A 20,316-nucleotide genomic window follows, 5' to 3' on the forward strand; every position below is an offset into this window, starting at 1 on the left:
TTCCTGCCCTTCTAAATTACCAGAAAAAAAAAAGTAGGGAAGCAAACCCCTCATAACAGCTTGTTGCGGGGCACAAGGGCTGGAGGCCCTACTCCCTCTCCTTAATGTGAAGAGCCTTGAGCTTGGGCCGTAACATCAACATCATAAAAGGCAGTGTAGACTCAGCACAGGTAGAGAAGATTGGTAATTACTCTGAGGCTTTAATCAGAGCAAACTGACAAATTTATAATTTGGTGCATAAATGCACTTTGGAGTCTGTTAAAATTTTGGTCCCCGCTATCCAGGTGACTGTCGTAGTGCCAACATTCGTGGACTCCTGGCTGGTGTGCAGGGGCCTGTCCAGCTCTGAGGAGCTAAGGTCTTTCCATGCCGTCGGGGACCCCTCTAATAAAATTCCCCTTTGAACAGTTCTGGGGCAAGCCACCCGATGTCAGAGACCTGTAATGTGGAGAAAGTTCTTCGTAGTGCAGGGGCTGTGTTCTGTGCAATTCCCCTCGCCGGTCCTAGTCTCGGCTCTAGTGCAAGATGCAGCAGCTCTTCGAGCCTTTGTCAAGAGAGACTTTCTTTGACTCCAGCAATGAACTTCTTCTGCCGCCTCCACTGTGGTGGTCTGAGCACCCCTCCCCACCGGGATGCCCTTTGCCCCGAGACGGCCAGGCTCGTCCACGCCGGTGCCACGGCGGGGCCCAGACCTGGACAGGGGTGCTGCGCCCAGACGGTGGCAGGTGCCCCCCGCTCTGTGCTGGGGAGATGCCGCCTGCTGCCAGCAATTCCTCCAACAGCTGCTCAGCCAAAAATAAGTTCTCAGCTGCTGAGGCCTGATCTTTCCGCTCCCCTTCTCTTCGGAAGCTGAGAATCCAGAGGTCTGCCAGCTGGAACTGGGAGACTGGGGATTTTTTTCCCCCCATTCAGCTGAAAGGAAAAACAGTACCAAGTTTTTTTGTTTCTTTTTTAACCTTATTATGCCAAAGAAGTCGTCTTGTTCTTAAGGGCAAAAAATACCACCATTGCTTCTGAATTTGCTTTTGAAATAGCATTGGAAGTGGTGGGGCTGTGCCGCGCCTCTGCCCGCTAATTCCCTGGCAGAAGCCGACATCGAGAGAGGCAGATGCGGCTTCCACTCGAGGGGAGGGATGGCTCTGGGAAGAAGCCCGAGCACCGAGTTCGGCTCAGCAAATCTGCTGCCAACCTTCGGGTTGATAAACTGCCTATTTGCACAGAGGACAGGAGCAGCTGCCTACACTGTGGAATTTTCCAAGGGCTGCAAAACTTTCAAGTCAGAGCTGGAAGTCATTCATTCCTTTATTTAGCAAATATTTATCAGCACTTGCTGTGGGCCAGGCACTGTGCCGGGGCTGCGAAGGGGAATAGGGGACGGTCCCTGTCCTCGAGTCTCTCACTGAATACGGGGAGAAGTGGACAAGAGAGAAGTGAGTGTGGTGTGCTATGACAGGATTCTAGAAGCCCCCACGGTGTCAGAGTGTAAGAGGGGGCAACACGTGGTGGGGGACACGGTCGTGATGGTGATGGTGGTATTGATTATTGCTGCTGTTGTTCCTAATAGCCTGAAAGGACACACGACATACGTGAAGGAGCAACCGTCTCTGCTTCAGATGGATGGTCTTGGGGATAATCCAGAACTTGTCACAGAGGAGGGGACATTTGAGCTGCTTTAGAAGAATAAGGCAGAGTTTGGGAGTGAGGCCTTTCCTGACAAGGATTGGAATAACCTTGGGAAACACCTGCAGGCATTTCAGCGTCTCTAGAGCTGCGTGTGTGTGTTGGGGAAGGGGGACAGGGTGTGTGCGTGTTAGAGTAGGGGGCAGGTGATAAGCCACATTCCTGGAAATGGGGAATCTCTGAAGAGCCCTAAGCAGCAGAGACAGTGTGAGTTTGCATGTCACCTGGTCACTCTGCAGGAGCTGTGGGGGCTGGGCTGCAATGCATGGGGCTGGGCATGGAGGCGGGAGGTAGGCTGGGGTGAGAAATGACGAGAGAGCCTGGCCTTCGGTAGGGCGGGGAGAGGGAGGAGGCAGATTAAGAAATAAATCAGAGAGAAGGTCAGGAGGACTTCACGACCTATGACCTGTCCAGGCTGTGTGTGGGGGTGGGGATGAGTGAATGAGGGCTGGAGCTGAGAACATCGAGTCCCCCCACCCCTCCGTGCGACCGGTTTTAGGCACTGGCACGCAGAAAGTTTGAGATCCTTGTCTACCGGCCCCTGTAAACGAGAAGCCATGGATTGAAACGTCCGGGGCTGGCTTGGGGAGGCCCTCTGAAGACACCAGAGAAGCTCCCGGAACTTGGCACCTGAGACTAAAGAGACACAGGCCAGTAGAGAGGAAGGCAGGTGAGAAGATTCCAGAAGCAAGGTGCCTCACTTTGTGACGTTTCAGGAGAAAAATGAGGTCGACCCAGCCGACTAGGAGCAGTCCCGTCCTGCTGAGTGGGAGGCAAGTGTGGTGCCTGGCGCAGCTCAGCAGCTCCTGGCGCGGCCGCTGGAAGCTGGGACGGTGGCGTCCCTGCTCCCGTGGAGTTCACAGGCCAGTGGGTGCCACGGTGACTCAGCCCCATGGGACACGAGAGCCTGGGCAGGGAGGACTTCCAGGGGGCTCCGGGAGTGCTCTGGGCAGTGGGCTTCCAGCTGGGGGTCCGATACTCAAGAGCAAGACATTCCGGAAGAGCCTCCAGCACCTGCGTCTGTGGCCCACAGAGTCCTGGCACGTGGGCGCTGTGCACAATCGGGGCCTTTGTTCAGGCCTCACAAAGTGGAAACTGTGGGGGACACAGGTGGGATTAGCAGCAGCCGTGCTGGGGGGCCAGGCTTGGACCAAGGCAGACAGGCCGGGCACCTGCCACAGAGGATGGTCTGGGCATTAATGAAGACAAAGCAGTAAAATACCTGCAACTTGTGGGCACGTCATAAATAATAAATCCATACCTAAACACACGGTGGGCGGGGAAGTACATAACTCACTTCAGAAAGATTTCTCATGGAGTGTCATCATAATATTAAGGGTTTTTATTTTCTGTCAATGAATTTAACTCAGAAAATGCTTCAGAGGACCCAGCCCTGCACCGCCAGTCCTCTCAGCATGTTCCAGTCTGTCACCTCAGCCCCTGGTCCGTGCAGAGAGGATGCCTCGTTCCTGACGGTGCCAGGAAACTGAGATGTCACTCTTCTTCCCCCCTACACAGCGTGGCGGGGCTGTCCCTGGGGGAGGCCGTGGGCTCGCACCTCTGGATAAGATCGCGGAACCTTTCTCTTCCCGACAGGGGTCCTGGATGGATTCTGTGTCAGCCCTGTGACAGATGACAGTCAGGCCTGCTGCCAGGGAGGCGAGGACAGGGACGTCCCCTGGCCCCTGTGAGGGGGTGGAGTCAGTGGAGCAGTTGGCGTCCTGCGGGGCCGGTCGGGTGCGGCCGCTCCCTCCCTCACCTGCGCATCGCCGTCAGCAGCTGTTCCTGACAGGTGCTGGGCTCTCCGTGGCAGATGGTGACCAAAATGGGCTTGCTGGCAGGCTGCGCGCTGCACCCCCTCCCCACACACACCCACGTGCGACCCGCCGCCGGGCCCTGGGCTCTGCTCTCCTGGCACCTGCCCGGGGTGACAGGTGTGGCCAGAGCGCTCGTTGCAGAAGGGCAGGCATGTTCCCCTGGGCCGCCCACCTCGGTCTGGCACCCTTCGGTGTTTGGCCACCAGACTGTGAACCCGGCATGTCCTTGTTCCCAGGCACAGCTTTCTCCCTCTGTCTCCTCCCTGGTGCGTTAGGCACACAGCACGGCTGTGTACCCACGGCTCCCCACCGATGGCTCTGGGCTTGGCCCAGCCAGAGCCCACGAAGGCCAGGCCACAGTCGGCCACAGTCAGGGGTTCCGGTCGCAGGGGCTGGGCTGCCCTTTGTTCCCTCCCATCTGTTTCCCGGAGCGTGGTCCTGGGTGTGACAGACGAGACTCTGGGTACTGCTCCGCTGTTGATAAGATCCGAAATGCGTCAGGAGCCTGGTCTCTGTAAAACAGCGGGACAGGTCTATGCCACAGTGCCAGAGGGGACACGGCATCCCGCCTCACTGCTAGGAGAGCCAGGAGGGAATAGGTGGCTCTGCCCTTCCCAGTGGCCCCGTCACCTTGCGTGACTCTGCACCTAAGCAGGCCCCCCAGGGCATCAGGGCATTGCCAGGGGCCACCCAGCTCTGCCGCCCGCAGCCCCGCAGGACCCCCCTGCACCGTGTTTGGGCTGCTCCTTCCAAACAGCTAGCCAGCCAAGGCCGCCAGATGAGGGGGACATCTGGCATGAGACGGTCGCCAAGTCACCCCTGTTCCATCACTGGCAGGAAGGAAATGGGCTCTCTGTGCCAGATTCTTGAAGAGAGAGAGAGAGAATAAAAATGAGTGCCCCACGCCCTGCGTGTTTTCTTCTTCTTACCCCGACACCTCGGCTGTCACTCTCCTTTCCCTGGAACTTGGGCGCCAAGGACCCTGTTTCCATAGCTATTCAGGGCAGACTTTTGCCACTTGGTGTTGATCAAAGCGCTGGAGCAAATCATGTGAATGGGAGCAGGGTGATGAGGTGCGGAGGTGAGCTCTGAAGGAAAATGCACACGTGCGCACACACAAGCTCATGCACACGCATGCTCACACACAAGCTCACACACATGCTCACACACAGGCTCACACACAAGCTCACGCACACGCATGCTCACACACAAGCTCATGCACATGCATGCTCACACACAAGCTCACACACAAGCTCACGCACACACATGTTCACACACAAGCTCACGCACATGCATGCTCACACACAGGCTCACACACAAGCTCACGCACAGGCTCACACACAAGCTCACACACATGCTCACACTCACAAGGTCACATGTGCTCACACACGTGCTCACACAGAAGTGCACGCACACACATGCTCACATGCACTCACAAGGTCACACATGTGCTCACACACAAGCTCATGCACACACGCACGAGAGTGACAGAGGAGCTATTCCCTGGGCATCCTCCAGGGCGAGGCTCTCTGCAGAGTGCTCCTCCAGGGAATTGAACAGGACCCAGTGAGAGAACAGGAACTACGTACCTGTTTCCTGCTCTTCCCCAAGGGGGGCGAGAGCTGTTGATGACTCTCCTTGTAGCTGGGTCTTTGGGGAGTGACACACTCCGCTCGGTGCCTGTGAGCCAGGCTGGAGTCAGGAACGAGGCTCATGCTCTTGTGCCGGGTCGGGGAGAGGTGTGTTCTCGGCCAGCATCGCTGAGAGGGGCCCTACTTGGCGGGCTGAGCGTGGCCTCCAGTGGTCACGGCCACTCCGTTAGCAGTGTGACCTTGGGCAGGTCCTCCACCTCTCTGACCCTGTGTTACTCTGTTGAAGTGTTTAATAACTTTTCAACCAACACCTCCCCAAGATGATATTGTCATTCTCATTTCAGAGATGAGAAAATTCACGTAGAGAAAGGTTAAGTGACTTGGCCGGGACCATGCAGGCAAGTGGCATCCTGGCAGGCAGTTGAGGCACGGGAAGGGAGAGGGGGTGTGGGAGACGCCCCAGAGCGGGCCGGCCTGGAGTTCTACCCGGCGGGCCAGACGCTGGCAGTGTGGGCGGCAGGGCCCTGGGCAGACTGGCGTTGTCTCCTTGGAGGGCGCCGCTTACTTTTCCCTCTCGGCCTCAGGTGGCCCGACAGCCTACCCTCACACACACACCGGTGGTGTTTTGTCACATAGGAGCCATGTCTTCCCCGCTCTGTGCTTGTTCCTTTGATTTCCAAGAGATGAGGAGAACCCCTGGACCCCTGAAAGAAATCGATGGCCTTGAGTCCTGCCTCGTCAGATGTGACATTGGCTTCCTTGCAAATGTGGTAAGCGAGAGCTCTGCGTCTCCCAGCAGAGGGGAGGACATGAAATGTCGGCGCTCGCACAGGTCCTGGCCAGGGGGAGGGGTACACTTCCGGGTCATCACAGGAGTTGACCAGATCAGCTGGAGGGTTATGGCCACAGCCCAGGCAAAGGCCGGAGCTGGCTTTGAACCTGGACGTGTCCCTGAGGGTGGGGGTGGATTCGAGGACCGTTCTAGATGAACTGTCGAGATTTGCTTGACGACTGTGATTTGCTGTGGGACACGAGACCGGGGAGTTGATGATGTCAGTGACATGTGTTGCTTGGGGGACTGGTGGGCCAGGAGGCGGAACGGGGGAAGACCACCAGCTCTGGGGAAGGAAGGAGAATGGCTCCCGGTTTGAATGTGTTGTGCTGGAAGTTCTGGGGGAGGGTTGGTGAGGGGCAGGCGGGAGTCAGTAGGCAAGTGAAGAGAAGAGTCTAGACCCCAGGAAATGGCGGGGGACAGAAACACGGAGCAGGAATTATCACCGATCTAAAAAGCACAGTGCCTGGAGTATGGGATAGTTTATGTTTTTTATTAAAATTCTCACTTGCTCATTATGTTTTTATTTTAACTCTGTTTCTGCCTCCCATGCTCACTGAGTTCTGAAGTCTGATCGGGTTTCAATGCTGAGAATTTTGTCTAGGATCACTTCAGTCTTCAAGCCACGCTGGCAACGCACGGCTCCTTGAGTGGATTAACAGGATTGCAAAGAAGAAACAATAGATGTAAACCTCCTAGACTTTCAATTTTAAGCAATCGACTAGCTGACGAACTTCTACACCAAATTCTAGTTTTGTTTCAAGGGTAAATCGTGAGGTCAGGATTACAGCAGAAAAACTGTGTCGTCACAAACAGAGAACCAGGGTGCTGGCAGGGAACACACACCCGAGAGAAAGGACCGTGTCTCTGGGCGATGTACAGAAATCAAGGTTCTCAGCATCAGTGACTCGCACCACTCTTATTTTACATCTTTATGGTGACACTTAAAGAGGAAGGTGCACCAGAAGCATCCAAATTTGCAAATGAAGTTAACCGCTTCCATCATAAGAAATGCGAGTAAGGCACGTTGTCACACAGTGGACATGGAGTACTTTTCAGGGAAGGAGGCAGCTGTGGTGACTGGTCGGAAACCCGGGTTCCAGTCCTGCTGAGTGTTCTTCTTGCCAAAGGGGCTGAGAAACTGCTTTCCTTAGAGGGGCTGTGACAGGGACCACGGGGGACGCCGGGTGCACGGCACACACGGCGGAACCGGGCACAGGGGAAAGGCTGAGCGTCACCATACACACACTACTCCTCGTCTCCCGGACACACAGGATTTTCACGTGGTCCTATTAAATATATGTCGATCGAGACAGTTCTTCATAGAATAGGTCGGAAGAAAAAGATTATCCTCCGAGGCCTGGGGCCGGGTTCTTCCCTGTGGCAGCACCGATCCCATGCTTTGCTGTGGGTTTTGTGACATCCAGGACCCACGTGCTGTGGGGGTGCGTGGCCAGGTGCCACCGACACTCTAGTGTGGAAAGTCAGGCCGTGGCTTCATGGCACCAAAAATCCAGATGCCACGTGAAAACCAAGTCGCTCGTTTGGGTGTGCCGGCGGAGCAGGGAGCGGGTGGAATAGGGCTACAGTTAGGCAGGCTCTAGACGGTCCCACCTTCTTGGGGCACAATCCCTGCCGCCTCCTCCCCCCCACAGCGTGATATTCCGTGGCATTGCAGAATGACCAACGTGGTTTGGGCAGTGCCACTGAAACTGAATTCACGCAACGTATTATTTCAAATACGTGACTTTATCTGTCCTTCAAAATGGTGCTGAGAGGTAGATGTCTTATCCTCATTTTACGGAAGAGAAAGCCAAGCTCAAGGTCAGATGTTCAAGGTCACGTGATTTGGTGGAACCAGAGGTAGAGCTCAGACCCCTGTGGTCACCAACCTCTGGACAAACAGGATCAGTTTGGGAACCCCCGGAGATGTCAGAAGGAATCTTTGATACGTAGAGACATACAAAATGCTACTTTCAGTACACAGTGCTATTGTCCTAACTCCAGTTAACATGGGTTCTTATCATCTTAACTGGAACGTATGCCAGTTATATGCAAATTTAAATTGTATAATTAGCTTGTGTTCCTGCTAGCTTCTCTTGAGGGAGTTGCAGTTCTTCCACCGGTTCTGAGCCTTGGAGAAAATGAACATTATGTTCTGGCAAAGAACTTAATCCTATGGCCTATTTGGGGTTCTCCTCCCCACCCACCCCCCCACCTTCCTTCCCTCACTCCCTCCTCTCCTTCCACCTTTCAAAAACATCCCGGCTGCACTTCGCTGCTAAGAAGATTAAACAGCCCGAATAAGATCCCTCCGTCTTGTCTCCACTCGGGTTTTATGTTTTCTCTCTGTTATTATATTGGAAATTAGAAGATCCAAAGAGGCCAGAATGTTCCGGCGATGCCTGCTTAGAAGGTGAGATGGCTAGAATGCCACGCACGCTTGTCACTGGCCGCGCCTAGACGTCACACTGACAGCGTCGCAGGGAAACAGCCTTTTGTGGGCCGTCCGTTGAGCGTTCACACCGCGTCGTTTTTAAGCTTTAGAGGAAACTGACAAAAGCTGCTTTTCTCTCTTTCTTTCGCGTCTCCCTATAGGCCCAGCCATGTGAGGCTGGACGCTAAATCATCACAGCAAACCACATCTAAAGTGCATTTTCTCGTACAGCTCATACTTTATTTTATAGTCCTATTTTTAATTTCCTTTGATAATAATAAAAAAGACTCAATCGTTTAATTCTCAGCCCCAGCCAATATAGTGTGAGGTTGTACATATTGCAGCCCAAGGGAGAATTTCTGCTCGCAAGCTGCCCAGCCTGTTTGCGGTTGACAGATGTAACCTACCCCAGGGCAGAGAAAGTCTCAAGGGGGGTTTTAATTTCTTAATATTGAAATGAGCACAACTTTTATTGTCTTAATCAGTGAATAAAAAAGCAATAAAGTTGCTAAGTCTCATTTTTAAAACTCAGCATAAGAGGATTTTAAGAAATTGCAATTGCCTTTAAGTTACTAATTGAAAGTTAATTTTCTCTGTGTTCAGGAAGATTCTGCTAACAGCCCTACAGATAGGTAGATATTTCTTTAACTGTTCTGCAATTAGGGTGACCAACCATCGACGTTTGCCCTAGCTCTAGCCCTGAAAGTTCTGCGTCCTGAGAAATCCCCCGGCTCTGACAAACCAGGATGGTTGGCCACTCCATCTACAGTCCAAATTGAGACCAATCTTTCCAGCAGCTCTGAGTGGCTGCAGCTCATCTATAAATGAGAAACGATGGTGTTCAGGAAAGTTCCTCTGCCTCCCTGAATTCACTGTTCTAAACTTAAGCAGCTGACATTTTGCTTTCAGTTCTTTTCTATTCAACCTTTTTGGAACACGAAGGGATCTTTCCTTTTAATGAAATCTGCATTTCATTCCCCAAGGTGAAACCCGGCATCCTTGGCTTTCTCTGAAAAGTGAAAAGTGGTTTCTTTTGTGTACTAAATGCTAGGCATCTAACAAAAACAGAGGTTGTAGTTAATTGATTGCAGATATGAAAAAGCAGATTATAAACCCTCAGAGAGCTACACAGAGAAGAGAGAGATCTATGTCTCCTGAATCTGGAAGCCATGAAAGGAAAACGAGTATAGGAAACGCCGTTTGAATTCTTTTTCAAAACCAACAGATCTCAAACGAAAGATCAAATCAAGAGGAACCGGCAGTCCTTGAATGCGTGATTGACGGAAACCATCTTTTGGGTGGAGAGTGCTCTGCGTGGTCAGAGCCAATGGGCAGTGGCGCATTTCAGCCACTCGACCCTGGGGTTCGTCCTCAGCCTGAGGTGTCAGCATCTCAGCCCCCTCCTCAGGCCGGGGTTGCAGGTGCCCCCTGCCCCTGGTGGGGTGCTACCTTTCAAGGTGCACAGTAGAGAAGAAGGAAGGACCCGTTCTTCTTGCACCCGGGAAATGGCGCTTGGAATTTGGGAGGAGTGGGAAGTAAAGGGTAACAAGGAAGCAACGGGAGAGCAAACAATAGCCCCGCTTCCCTGGGGTCCCCGCCCGAGCCCAGTCAGCCTTACAACCCTCACTCCCGGCCAGCAGGTGAGCCTCAGAGACAGCCGCCAGCTTTTCTGGGTGCACATGGCTCCTTCCATCTCTTGAAGTGCTCCCTCTGTGGTTCCACTGTGACGGCAGGTGGTGGAGGGACAGTGGGTAGACGGGTGGCCTTAAACGAGCACACAGAAATAGGCCTCTCTCTCCACGTCTGCTTCCATCTTTTCCTGCGGGTTGGCCCCAGGGTCCCAGCCCCAGCCCACCTGGAAGGTTTATCCTCCATGTCACCACCTCTCCAGGCGTTTGGTCACAGAGTTGCAGGAGCAGGACCTTCCTGTCTTCACGCCGCCCACCCATTGTAAAATTCCCAGTTCAGTGTGCACCCCTCCAGGATGCGTCTTCCCAGACGTGCTAACCTTCCTTCCTCTGTGCCTGCAAAGGGCTGTTTGCACCTGCAGTGCCTCCACGTCCCCTCTGCCCCACACGGCGGATGTTCATGATCACACATGTCCTGTCTGCTTCCGCAGAATTCCGACATCCTGGTGGACAGAGGTCCTCGTCACTCCCCGGCATGTTGTCATGGGGTGTGGCCCTCAGGTGCAGGACGAGTCGCCCTGGAGTTCTGCCAAACTCCCGAGACCTCAGTCGCTCCCATTTTGTCACATTTTAGCTACAACTTCACACTCTTGGGACATGACATTTTCATCGTATGACCTTCTTCCTAAACCATGAACTCCTTGGACGCAGGGGACTTTTCCTTCCTCGGGCCGCATCCCCAGCACCCAACACGGGGCCTGCTAGGCACTTAATGCGCGTGTGTTGTAACCGCTTGTGGGCCCTCCTGAGGTCAGGGGTGATCTTGTCCATCCCTACGTCCCACATGCCCGGCACGGCCTTGGCACGTAGCCGATGCACCACAGTGACTGCTGAGACCGTTAATTAAGTGAAGTTGGAGAATTCAAGAACTTCCTTGCAGAGAAGTCTTGCTGCTGCGGACATCCGCCTAACCGTGCCTGTGCTCCCAACCTTTCCACATCACACCCAAGCCTGGGGGGTACAATGGAGGAAATAAAGTATTGCATGTAGGGGCTGTGCCCCCACGTTGTCATGGTCCTCACAGTAAGACCTAGAGTGATGGAGCCGTCACCAGCTACTGCCGGTCACTGTGGCAAAGGAGAAAAGCAGGGAAGCTCCTGCTGGTGCCTTACAGCTTCTGCCGGGCACGACATGTGTCAGTTTCACTCGCCGTTTATTGGTCCAGGCAAGTCATGTGGTCGAGGCAAGTCATGTGGTCCAGGCAAGTCATGTGGTCGAGGCAAGTCATGTGGTCCAGGCAAGTCAGGTGGGCAGGTTGCCTTCAGGCAGGGCGAGGCATTTGGAGACCACTCACTGGTACAGCAGCGTGTCCCACCTTGGAAACACGCAGGTGGGATTCAGCAGGGGCAGGGCGGGGCGCAGGCTTTGCGTCGCTGACAAGCTCTGAGAGCCAGGGTAGCGCCTCAGGCCGCAGCGGTCGAGTGAACAGAGCGAACTCTTTCCTCCCTCCCCTCCTCTGCAGCTCTGTGGTGTGGCCCTGCGGGCCAGGAGGACTATCCCTGACAGTCAGAAGATTCCGCGACGTGCCTCCAGCGTGCACGGGGGACTAGATCGTGAAAGCTACTAACTTTGGCAGAACGGCAGTCTGGGAAGGACTGCACAAGAACGCCACAGCTTATCCAGAGGCCACCGTTTTCATAAGCAGGTCTTTCAAATGGACCACGTGAGATCTAACTGTGTCACCACCTTCCTCCTTTCCCGCCCGGGGAGTTTGCAAAGCTGGGATGGGTCAGCGCTCTCCGACTGGGCCCGGTACAGGCCTCTGCCCTTTCTCTGTGTCCTCGAGTGCTGCCGTTGGAGGGAGCTTGTGCTGCTCTCATTTGCCCCACTTGCGTGCACCAGCGGTGACAGACTCCGGGGGCAGTGCCACTGTTCCCGAGCCTGGAGCCCCTGCTGGCCCGGGGTCCTCGCTGGGGTTGAAGGCAAGCACTCGGCCCCCTCCTGTGGGCAGGGGTCGGCACTTGGGGGGCTCTGTGCTGTCCTGAACCAGAAGCGAGTGAGCCTCTGCCCAGCTCGGAATAGATGGTGGTTTTTTTTTTCCTAGTGGTTTTATTTAATATCCATGCCAGTCATTTTATATGCTTTCCCAGAAGTTTTGATTGATGGGGATCTGGTCAGCCAGAAGCTGCCTGTGGACGGAAACTGCTGACTGGGGTATTGGGGGTGTGTGTGTGTGTGTGTGTGTGTGTGTGTGTGTGTGTGTGTGTGTGTGTGTGTGTGTGTGTGTGTCTGTGTGTGTGTGTGTGTCTGTGTGTCGGACGGAGGGCGGATTCCATGGAACTGGGGCTGGGAGGAACTGGCCTGGCCCCTCGGTTCCAAAGGGGCAGGTGGGAACCGGTGAGTGATGTGCCTGTACCAGCCCCCTGCTGCCACTAGAGGGCACTATGAGGAACAGAGTCCCCAACCCGCGTCCAGCCCAGGGGACTCTTCCCCTAAAACGGCCCCGTTGGCTCCCAGGCAGCAGCTTCAGGTTGGCCTCTTAGAGGTCAAACCCCAGTTTCTTACAGGTTCAGACGCATAAATTGGGTTTCTGTTCCGGGAAACTAATTTCATGCCACTGAAATATTTTACAAAGTTATTAAATAAAAAGAAATGCACATTATAGAGTATACTTTACAAATAATTACACAGAAGCCCAACATGAAGATAAGGCTGAATTCTCTTGGTGGGTGGAGGAGATGGGGTTTGCTCGGATCAGACTTAATCCGCTTTCGGAAATCGGCGGTGAGGTTCGAGCTGCAGGTGCCGTCTTTCCTTCCTGCGACTTTCCCTTCACCAAGCGCAGCCACTTCTCAGACTGCGATCAGAGTGAGGGTCCTCTGTCCCAAACATGTTCGCTGCTGACTGGAGATGCCCACGCGGTCCCAGAGCCCCGCGGGTGATGGCCACGGGAGATGGGCAGTGGCCGTGGTGACCTTGGACTTGGTGACCCCGTGTAAAGGTGCTGACTCCAGGGCCGGGGAGAGAGGAGACAGGGCTGTGGTCTGAGCGCTGCTGCTCAGGAGTGAGTGGCACCGGCCACGCCTCCGTGTTCCCTGGCGTCACTGTCCCCAGCTGAGAAGTGAGAATGATGCCGCCCCACGTTGCAGTTCGTGGAGGGCTCCCGGGAAATAGCGTGGAAGCCCTTTGGCGACGCTGCCTCTCGGGAAAATGCGGAGCTCGGGCTGGACGCCGGGCTCTGGTCTCCCTGCTTTTCTGCCCTTGCCCCGCCGTCACCCGCACCCAGGCCGCTGGGCACCTCTGAGCCATGTGTCCCAGGGAGGGGCAAGAGTGTGTCGCTGCCACACGACATGCCGTGTAGACTCGGGCAGCGGGAGGGTCTCGGGGATTCTGATAAACTTGCTGGCAGGGGTGGTAAGCGCGACGATGGTGTGCTCGTTAATTCATTGAAGGAAAGGCTCGTTGCCCGCAGCCCTTGAGGGATGGACGGGGCACACTGTGCCCCTGCCGGAAGAGCCTCTGTGACGAGTGACCCTGCCGCTTCTCGCGTGTCTGTGGTGTTCCCGGGAGTGGCTGGGGCTGAAGACACTTGCTGGGGGCCTGAGGTGGCCAGGCCTGGGGGCGGGGGCTGCACCCGCCTTGGGGAAGCTACCCTCCCCCTCCCGCCCCAGCAGCAGCAGGACATGGGCGCACTGGGGGCGTGTGGAAAGGGGGGGCAGGATGGGCGGGGTGGCTTCCCCCGGGGTGGGCATTTTGGGGAACGAGAGCCACACTCGGGAGCAGTTAAGATACGCCAGCCAGGGCGCCGTGTGCTCGCCCTGCCTCGTCTGGGATCCTCATTACAGCACAATGAGAGAGGTTTGTGCCCATTTTACAGATAGAAAAGCCGCTTCCAAGAAGAAAATGACAAGAAAAGAAAGGCATAGGTGGCCCCCGGGGGCCGTCGAAGAAAAGGGTGTGGGAAGAATCTGTAAGAAAAGCACAACTGATCAATTCCTTTAGGCGACCTTCCGGAAATTTCCTGAACCACATGTCACGCTGACGTGGGTTGTTTTATTAGACCCCGCTAACTTCCTTCTAAAAAATCGGCAAGACAAAAATCATTGCTACAAACAGAAGCTTGAGGTACTTGCTTTGGAGTCAGAACGAGAGAGAACAGCGAGGGCTGGGGAGGGAGCTGGTCCTGGGGGTGCCCACAGCGGAGGAGGGACAGGTGTGGGCCTGCAGGGGCAGCCGGGCAGGAGCTGCCCTGGGCAGGGCGGGCACCTGGGGCCTGGCCAGCAGGACAGCTGCGTCCCTGGCAGCGTCAGGGAGGGGTCTGAGCCCACCGGGCAGCTCCTGTAACCGGGCGAGCCCTTCCTGGCCTGCCCTGTCCCTGCACCCACGGCGGGGCTGTGGGGCTAGATGGGCCCGAAGGCTCCTGGGTGCGGGGGGCTGAGCCCACGAGCCTGGGGGTGCCCTGGGGACCTGGCCCGCAAGGACATCTTGGTCTCAAGGCCAGAGTGTGGCCTCCGCTGCTTCCTACTTTGTGTCCACCAGAGTCCTCCCGTGGGAGGCGGTGCTCACCTGCTCTCATGGGTACAACCTCCGGGCTGCGGGACACCACGGGCTCTGCAGGGGCTGTGCGTGGTCATTTCTGTGTCACCAGTGGCCCCTCTGTGGACTGCAGGAGACACCACCCAGGCTGCACGTTGTATGTGGCAGCCCCTGACTCTCTCGCCCTCCTGACACCCCTGTCCCCCTACTCCCGTGAGATCGGGATCTTAAGCCTTCCACCTGCTCTAATTCATTAAGGAAAAGTGGATTACTCGCACACCGTTATCAGTAACTAGCTCGTTACGGCCCCCTCCCCCATCACTGTCGGGGACACCTGGCGTGTGGCAATGCTGCGGCAAGAGGGCTCAGAGACGGGGCTCCCACCACACCCGCACGGCCTGGCCACGGGGCCCGGGGGGCCATCTGGAAGCAGAGGTAGCAGACTTCTCTCCCACGTCCCCCCCCCCCTGCGTCCCCCCCCCCCACCCCCGGAAGAGCCGACAGCTCTTTCAGCAGCTGTGGGCAGTGCGGAAGCCCCTCCTGGAGGACGTCTGTGCTCCCTGCTTGGACACGGCCGCCATGCTGCCCCGGTCTGGAGTCAGCCCACCCACGGAACTGGCCAGGGCCCGGGACAAGGCAAGTGGCCGCCTGAGCCCCTTGGCTCCCCCTCACCTGTCCCTCCCAGGTCCCAGGGGATGTGCTTTGGCTCGAGGCAGCAAGAGGGATCCAGAGGGAACCCCAAAGTTTGAGGGAATCTCCAAGAGATCCCCAAGAATCCACGGTTCCTTTTGTTCATTCATTCATTCATTCATTCATTCCACACACACTGCACAAGGCTGAGAGGAGGCAACAGGACAGCCCAGGGAGGGGAAGTGGCTCAGAGAATAAAGGATCGTTATCATGGGGGATGGTCAGGTAGAACCTCACTCCGCCTGCGGGCCCTAGGGGGGAGGTCACGCCAACCGTAGCTTTTGGTAAGGAAAGGTGGCCGAGGGAGGTGCCTGAGGGGAGGGACTTGCAGGAGGAAGCAGAGGGACGGCCGGAGGCTCGATGCGACCTTTCCTATTCCTGTCTCCATTCACACCCAGTTTCCTTCATACGTTTTTGTCCTCCTGTCCCCGCCTTTTGGGGTGGGTGCAGAGGACAGCGGCAGCCCCGGGGGCCGTGGCCGTTGTCGGCCCCCCAGCCGGACCTGTCCCGAGGCGTCCCTGGCGGTGCGGGAGGACAGCTTGTGGCACTGTCTCTGCTGGGTGCGTCGCGGCACCTTCCAGGCTTTTCTTAGTGGAGAGTCTGCCATCTTGTGGCAGAGGCCGGTACTGCCTGGGCCCCGCGTCCCACCTGCCGTCCAGGCTCCCCAGGTGCTGCCCCTGGGGTGGTCCTGGCGCCAGGTGGGAGGCTGTGAGGGGAGGACCTTCTTCCCACCACGCCTGGCTTAGAGACGCTCCTGGAGACAGCAGCTGTGAACTCCCGGGCAGAAGGCAGGTGTCAGCAGGTGACAGCGTAGGGACCTGGAGGTGACGTGTCTCAGTAGGTGGTGTGGACAGTGGGAGGGAGGGCTCAAAGGTGTGTCTTATTCTGGGCTTTAGACTAAGCGAGGGTGTGACCTGCATTCTAAATCTGGACGCCTGGGAGCCAACTTTTTATCTGGTATCCGGATACAGCTGCAAGTGACGAGAGATCATTTTAAATCAGTCGTAGAATTTTGTCAAGTCCTGACTTAGCTTTTTCTTTTCTACAAGCTCTCGAGTGCCGCCTGAGCAGCGAGCACACCACACAGACTCACCATCTTCACTGGAATATTCCATCCTCACAGCCGCCTGGTATCCAAAGCCTGCCTTCGGGGGGCGCGTCTTCATGGGCACATGCCAGCAGTCGCCTGAGTAACCGCATGGCCCTGCTGTCCGTGGGCACTGGCCCGTCCTGCGGGGCCAGGGAGGTGGCTCCCGGCTGTGCATCTAACCCGCCAGTCCATCAGCCCCACACTCTGGTTCGCACTGAGGTGGTTTCCTGAAAACCAGCCTGGAGCCAAGTCCTGTGCCAGCTGGGCTTCACCGCAGACATGGAAAGCGTTCGCGGTACCTGCAGCAGGGCGGGTTTGACGAAGGGAGTTTGGTGTTTACAGATGTGTTATCAGGGCTGCTGGGGTGAAGGGCAGGGAAAAGCACCACGAGATTTCAGGATATCCAGAAGTGATAGAAATTGCCAGAAATCATTGCCGAGGACTTTCCCGGCCTGCAGCACAGGAGTGACTGGCTCTCAGGAGCACGGCCGGGATGGCCCCCAGCAGGGACCCACGCCCGTCCTCACAGCTGCGCCCTGCAGAAAATAGCTCCTCCGTTTATGTGGCCCGGCAAACTGCACGTGGGTTTCTGTCTTTGGTGGAATCTACCGTGGGGCCTTGTGGCGATCGGACTTAGGGAATGTAGTCTCCGCGCTTCCCCCTGCGCAGTGCCAGGGACCGGGCACAGCATCTGACACACTCACGTGCGGTGGCAATGACAGCACTTCCTCCCTGAGGCTGTGGTGAGGCTAAAAGTAACGGGTGTGACGTCTCGGCACAGAGTGCGGCCTATGGCAGAGCCTTATGACTGCTAGGTTACGACAAATTGTCCAACTGATGTCAGAATGGCCTCTCGTCCGCGTGTCTAACCCCTGCGAGGAAGCCGGCTGCTGCTGAGCTGTGGGGTCCCATCCGCCCCCCTTGGCGGGGGCGCCGTCCTTCTCATTCTGGATCAGCTGGGCTTTGGGACCCTCAGTCGGCCTCGTGGGGGCTCAGAGGGCTGAGCAGAGATTCAGGAAATAGGCGACATTTCTCAGGAAAAACCTGAAGCCGGGAACCGTGCTGAATGCTAACCTGGGACTCCCTCTGCTCGGCATGTTTGGGGACTTCACCTCAAATGGACTGGTGGATGGTCAGAGTCCGGCCAGTCCCCACCCTGCTTTGCAGCTCTGTCCCATGTGGAGCCGGCGAAACCAGGGTTGAGTCCCTGTGGCCTCGTGCTCCATGCTCCGGGCAGCCTGCAGCGAGAGGGAATCAGGGCAGAGCCGAGATCCGGGAGGAGGAGAAGCAGCTGAAGTCCGTGGGGAGCCACGTCTATTTCCTGATCCGTCTCCTGCCCCAGATAGCTCTGCTCCCCTCCCCGATTCCTGTTGACACGTGCCTTGCCCTGGCGGTAGATGCCACCAGGCTGTAAACTAGGACGCAGAGGCTGGTGACGGGCTGACACAGGCCCTCAGGCCACATCCTCCCCAGCCCTGGCCTGGAGTTCAGAGTGCAGACCCCAAGTGACCCCCTGCTGGCCGGGACATCCTGCAGGGTCCCTGCTCCTAGAGCCACAGTGCATGGGGGGACCCTCTGTTTACCCAAGGGCGCCGGGGCCTATGGGCAGAGGGGCAGTGCTGGGCGGTGCTGCAGCCCTGCCTGCCCCTCCCCTTCACCGCATCTCTGCAGCCCTGCCAGTCCTCCTCGGGGACACCAGGGAGCCACACTCACCTGTTCTTTCCCCTGAGAGAGCTTTGGGGCCAGTTTCAAACACACCCATAGGGTCCAAACCAGGGCACACCACTGAGGCAGCCCTGGGGTGGTGGGTGGAGCATAAATTGCGGAGTGAAATAGCTGGTCTGAGCCTGGTGTCAGTTCCCAGTCATCTGAGGCATAGCCAGGTAAGTGCCCGCCCAGATTCACCCCCTGGGAACGGGCAGAGCCACCGGAAGGACCCACCGCGCCTCCCAAGCCGCAGCCCGCTGCCCTCAGCGCCACCTCCCAGCCCCTGCCCGCCGGTGCCCTCTGTCCAGCCCGGGGCCTGACGGTGCCTCTGTCTCCCCCCAGGTCCTCTCGGAGCACAGCTTCGGCCCCATCACCACCGACATCCGGGAGGGACAGACTTTCTTCTATGCGGAGGACTACCACCAGCAGTACCTGAGCAAGAACCCCGACGGCTACTGCGGCCTCGGCGGCACCGGGGTGTCCTGTCCTCTGGGTACTAAAAAATGATGTCTCCCCACGTGCTGGGCCCTGGAGGTTCCTGCAAAAATGCTTTCAACAAACTGGCGATGGTTTTGTGATTTATATCAGTGGCTTTTTAGAAATGCACAAATAGCAAAAGGCATTTGCAAGAATCTGGTTTATTGAGGTATAATTTACAGGAGGTGCAATGGCAAGTTGATAAAATGTAATTGATCTTGTGATAAGTTACGGTGGCGTTGGAGTTGGGAAGTTTTCTGGATGATTCGGGGTCTGAATGAAGACAGCAGACACGCTGTGTTCTCCCCTCCTGGTCTGGGTGCCCACCCTGGCTGAGCCAGGAGATTGCTGGGCAGGATGAGGGGTGCTTGGAGACCCTCTGTGCCCTCCTGCCCCCAGTGCCTTAGGATTTGCAAACCTTTATAGCCTCAGTGGCTCATTCACTGTGACGCTTTGCTCTGTGAGCCCTGGACATGTGTACGGGGCTGTCTGTCCCCTTTCAGCCCCCTCTGTGCAGAGGAAAGAGTTGAGTCAGCTCGATGAATTCTAATGCTTCACTTACAGCTATGGGAAATGCTTGTTCTAATAAAAACCTGCAGCCCGTTGATACAAACCGCCTGGCCTCTCGTCTGTCTTCTCCTCATTTAGGGAGGATGTTCCGAAGTGCTGTCGGGTAGACTTAAGGCTTCCAAAAGAGCTTGGGAAGGAAAAAGCCTCATAGTCATTCTCCCCCAGATGGGAAATGTTATGATGGAAATTTCTGACGAAGATGCACACCTCTAACTCCTTGCAACTTCAGTAATAAAAGTTGTTTTTTAGGAGCTTGTCATATTGCTCTTGTCAGGGACTACTCTAGTTAGAGCAGACGCCTTCAGTCCCTGCCCCTAAGAACCTCTGCAGTCAAGACAAGGCCTTGGGGACGTAGCAATAAACATGTGAACAAATGATAAGCTGATTTCGGGTCCTGGTGCCTGGTCTGAAGATGGTGCACAGCCGAGATGACGAGCTGTGTCTTGGGGCCGTGGAGTTGCCTGCAGGGCTGCTTAGCTGGGCTGGTCGGAGAGGCTGAGGTCGCTGAATTGGTGGAACTTGAGAACCAGACAATCTAAACAACCCCAGGATCTACAGAAGGCGGCATGCTGGGAACACACAAGAGACGCAGGTATGACAGCTGCTGGCGTTCCCACTTGGCGGGCTTTGGCTGCTTGAAGGAAAAGCATTCCAGACAGAAGGACCAGGAAGTATGAAAGCCAGGGAGGGATTTGCAGAGAGACAGAAAGGCCATGGGGCTGGCATGGTGCGCTTGGGGAAGGCAGCGGGGTAGAGGTCCCAGCGAGGTGGGCAGAACCACATCCCAGGGAAACTTTTAGGGACGTCGTAATGGGATTTTTAGTTTATTTAATTGGGCAGCCATTGGGGCATTTTGAACACTCGCCCTCATTTATTTTTTAACCTGAGTAACTGGATGCGGGGGATGATCGGGTGAACGGATCGTACAGTTCAGGCCACAACACATTTGAAATGCTTCTGGGACATCCCAGGAGATGTGGAGGGAGACCCTTTGCTGCCTGGGGCTGGAGTGCGGAAGGAATCCGAGAAAGGCACTTAAGAATCACCAGCATGTGGATGGCATTTGAGGCCCTGGACCCAGTAGAGATCATTGAGGGAGGAAGGGAAGGGAGAGAGAACTCAGGGGCATCCAACACCCAGAGGCCCAGTAAAACACTCGCAGAGGAATTTGCAAAGTGCCACTTGAGGCAGACACGTGAAGGAAGGATATGCTGACATCCTAACCCCCAAGGTGATGGTATGAGGAGCTCAGGCCTTTGG

At 56.1% G+C, this 20,316-nt stretch overlaps 1 protein-coding gene across 2 annotated transcripts in view; it reads left to right on the forward strand.

Annotated features, from left to right (window-relative positions):
- The window catches only part of MSRA (methionine sulfoxide reductase A), a 273,018-nt gene extending 253,919 nt beyond the window's left edge, over positions 1–19,099 (forward strand). For both annotated transcript variants that reach the window (XM_045535587.1, XM_045535588.1), the window contains one exon: positions 18,352–19,099. In XM_045535587.1, coding sequence (XP_045391543.1) covers positions 18,352–18,516 — 165 coding nt within the window. In that variant the 3' untranslated portion in view covers positions 18,517–19,099. The remainder of the gene's footprint in view (positions 1–18,351) is intronic.
- The last annotated feature ends 1,217 nt before the right edge of the window (positions 19,100–20,316 follow it).

Source organism: Lemur catta, chromosome 22, assembly GCF_020740605.2.
Source record: "Lemur catta isolate mLemCat1 chromosome 22, mLemCat1.pri, whole genome shotgun sequence".
Lineage (NCBI taxonomy): Eukaryota > Metazoa > Chordata > Mammalia > Primates > Lemuridae > Lemur > Lemur catta.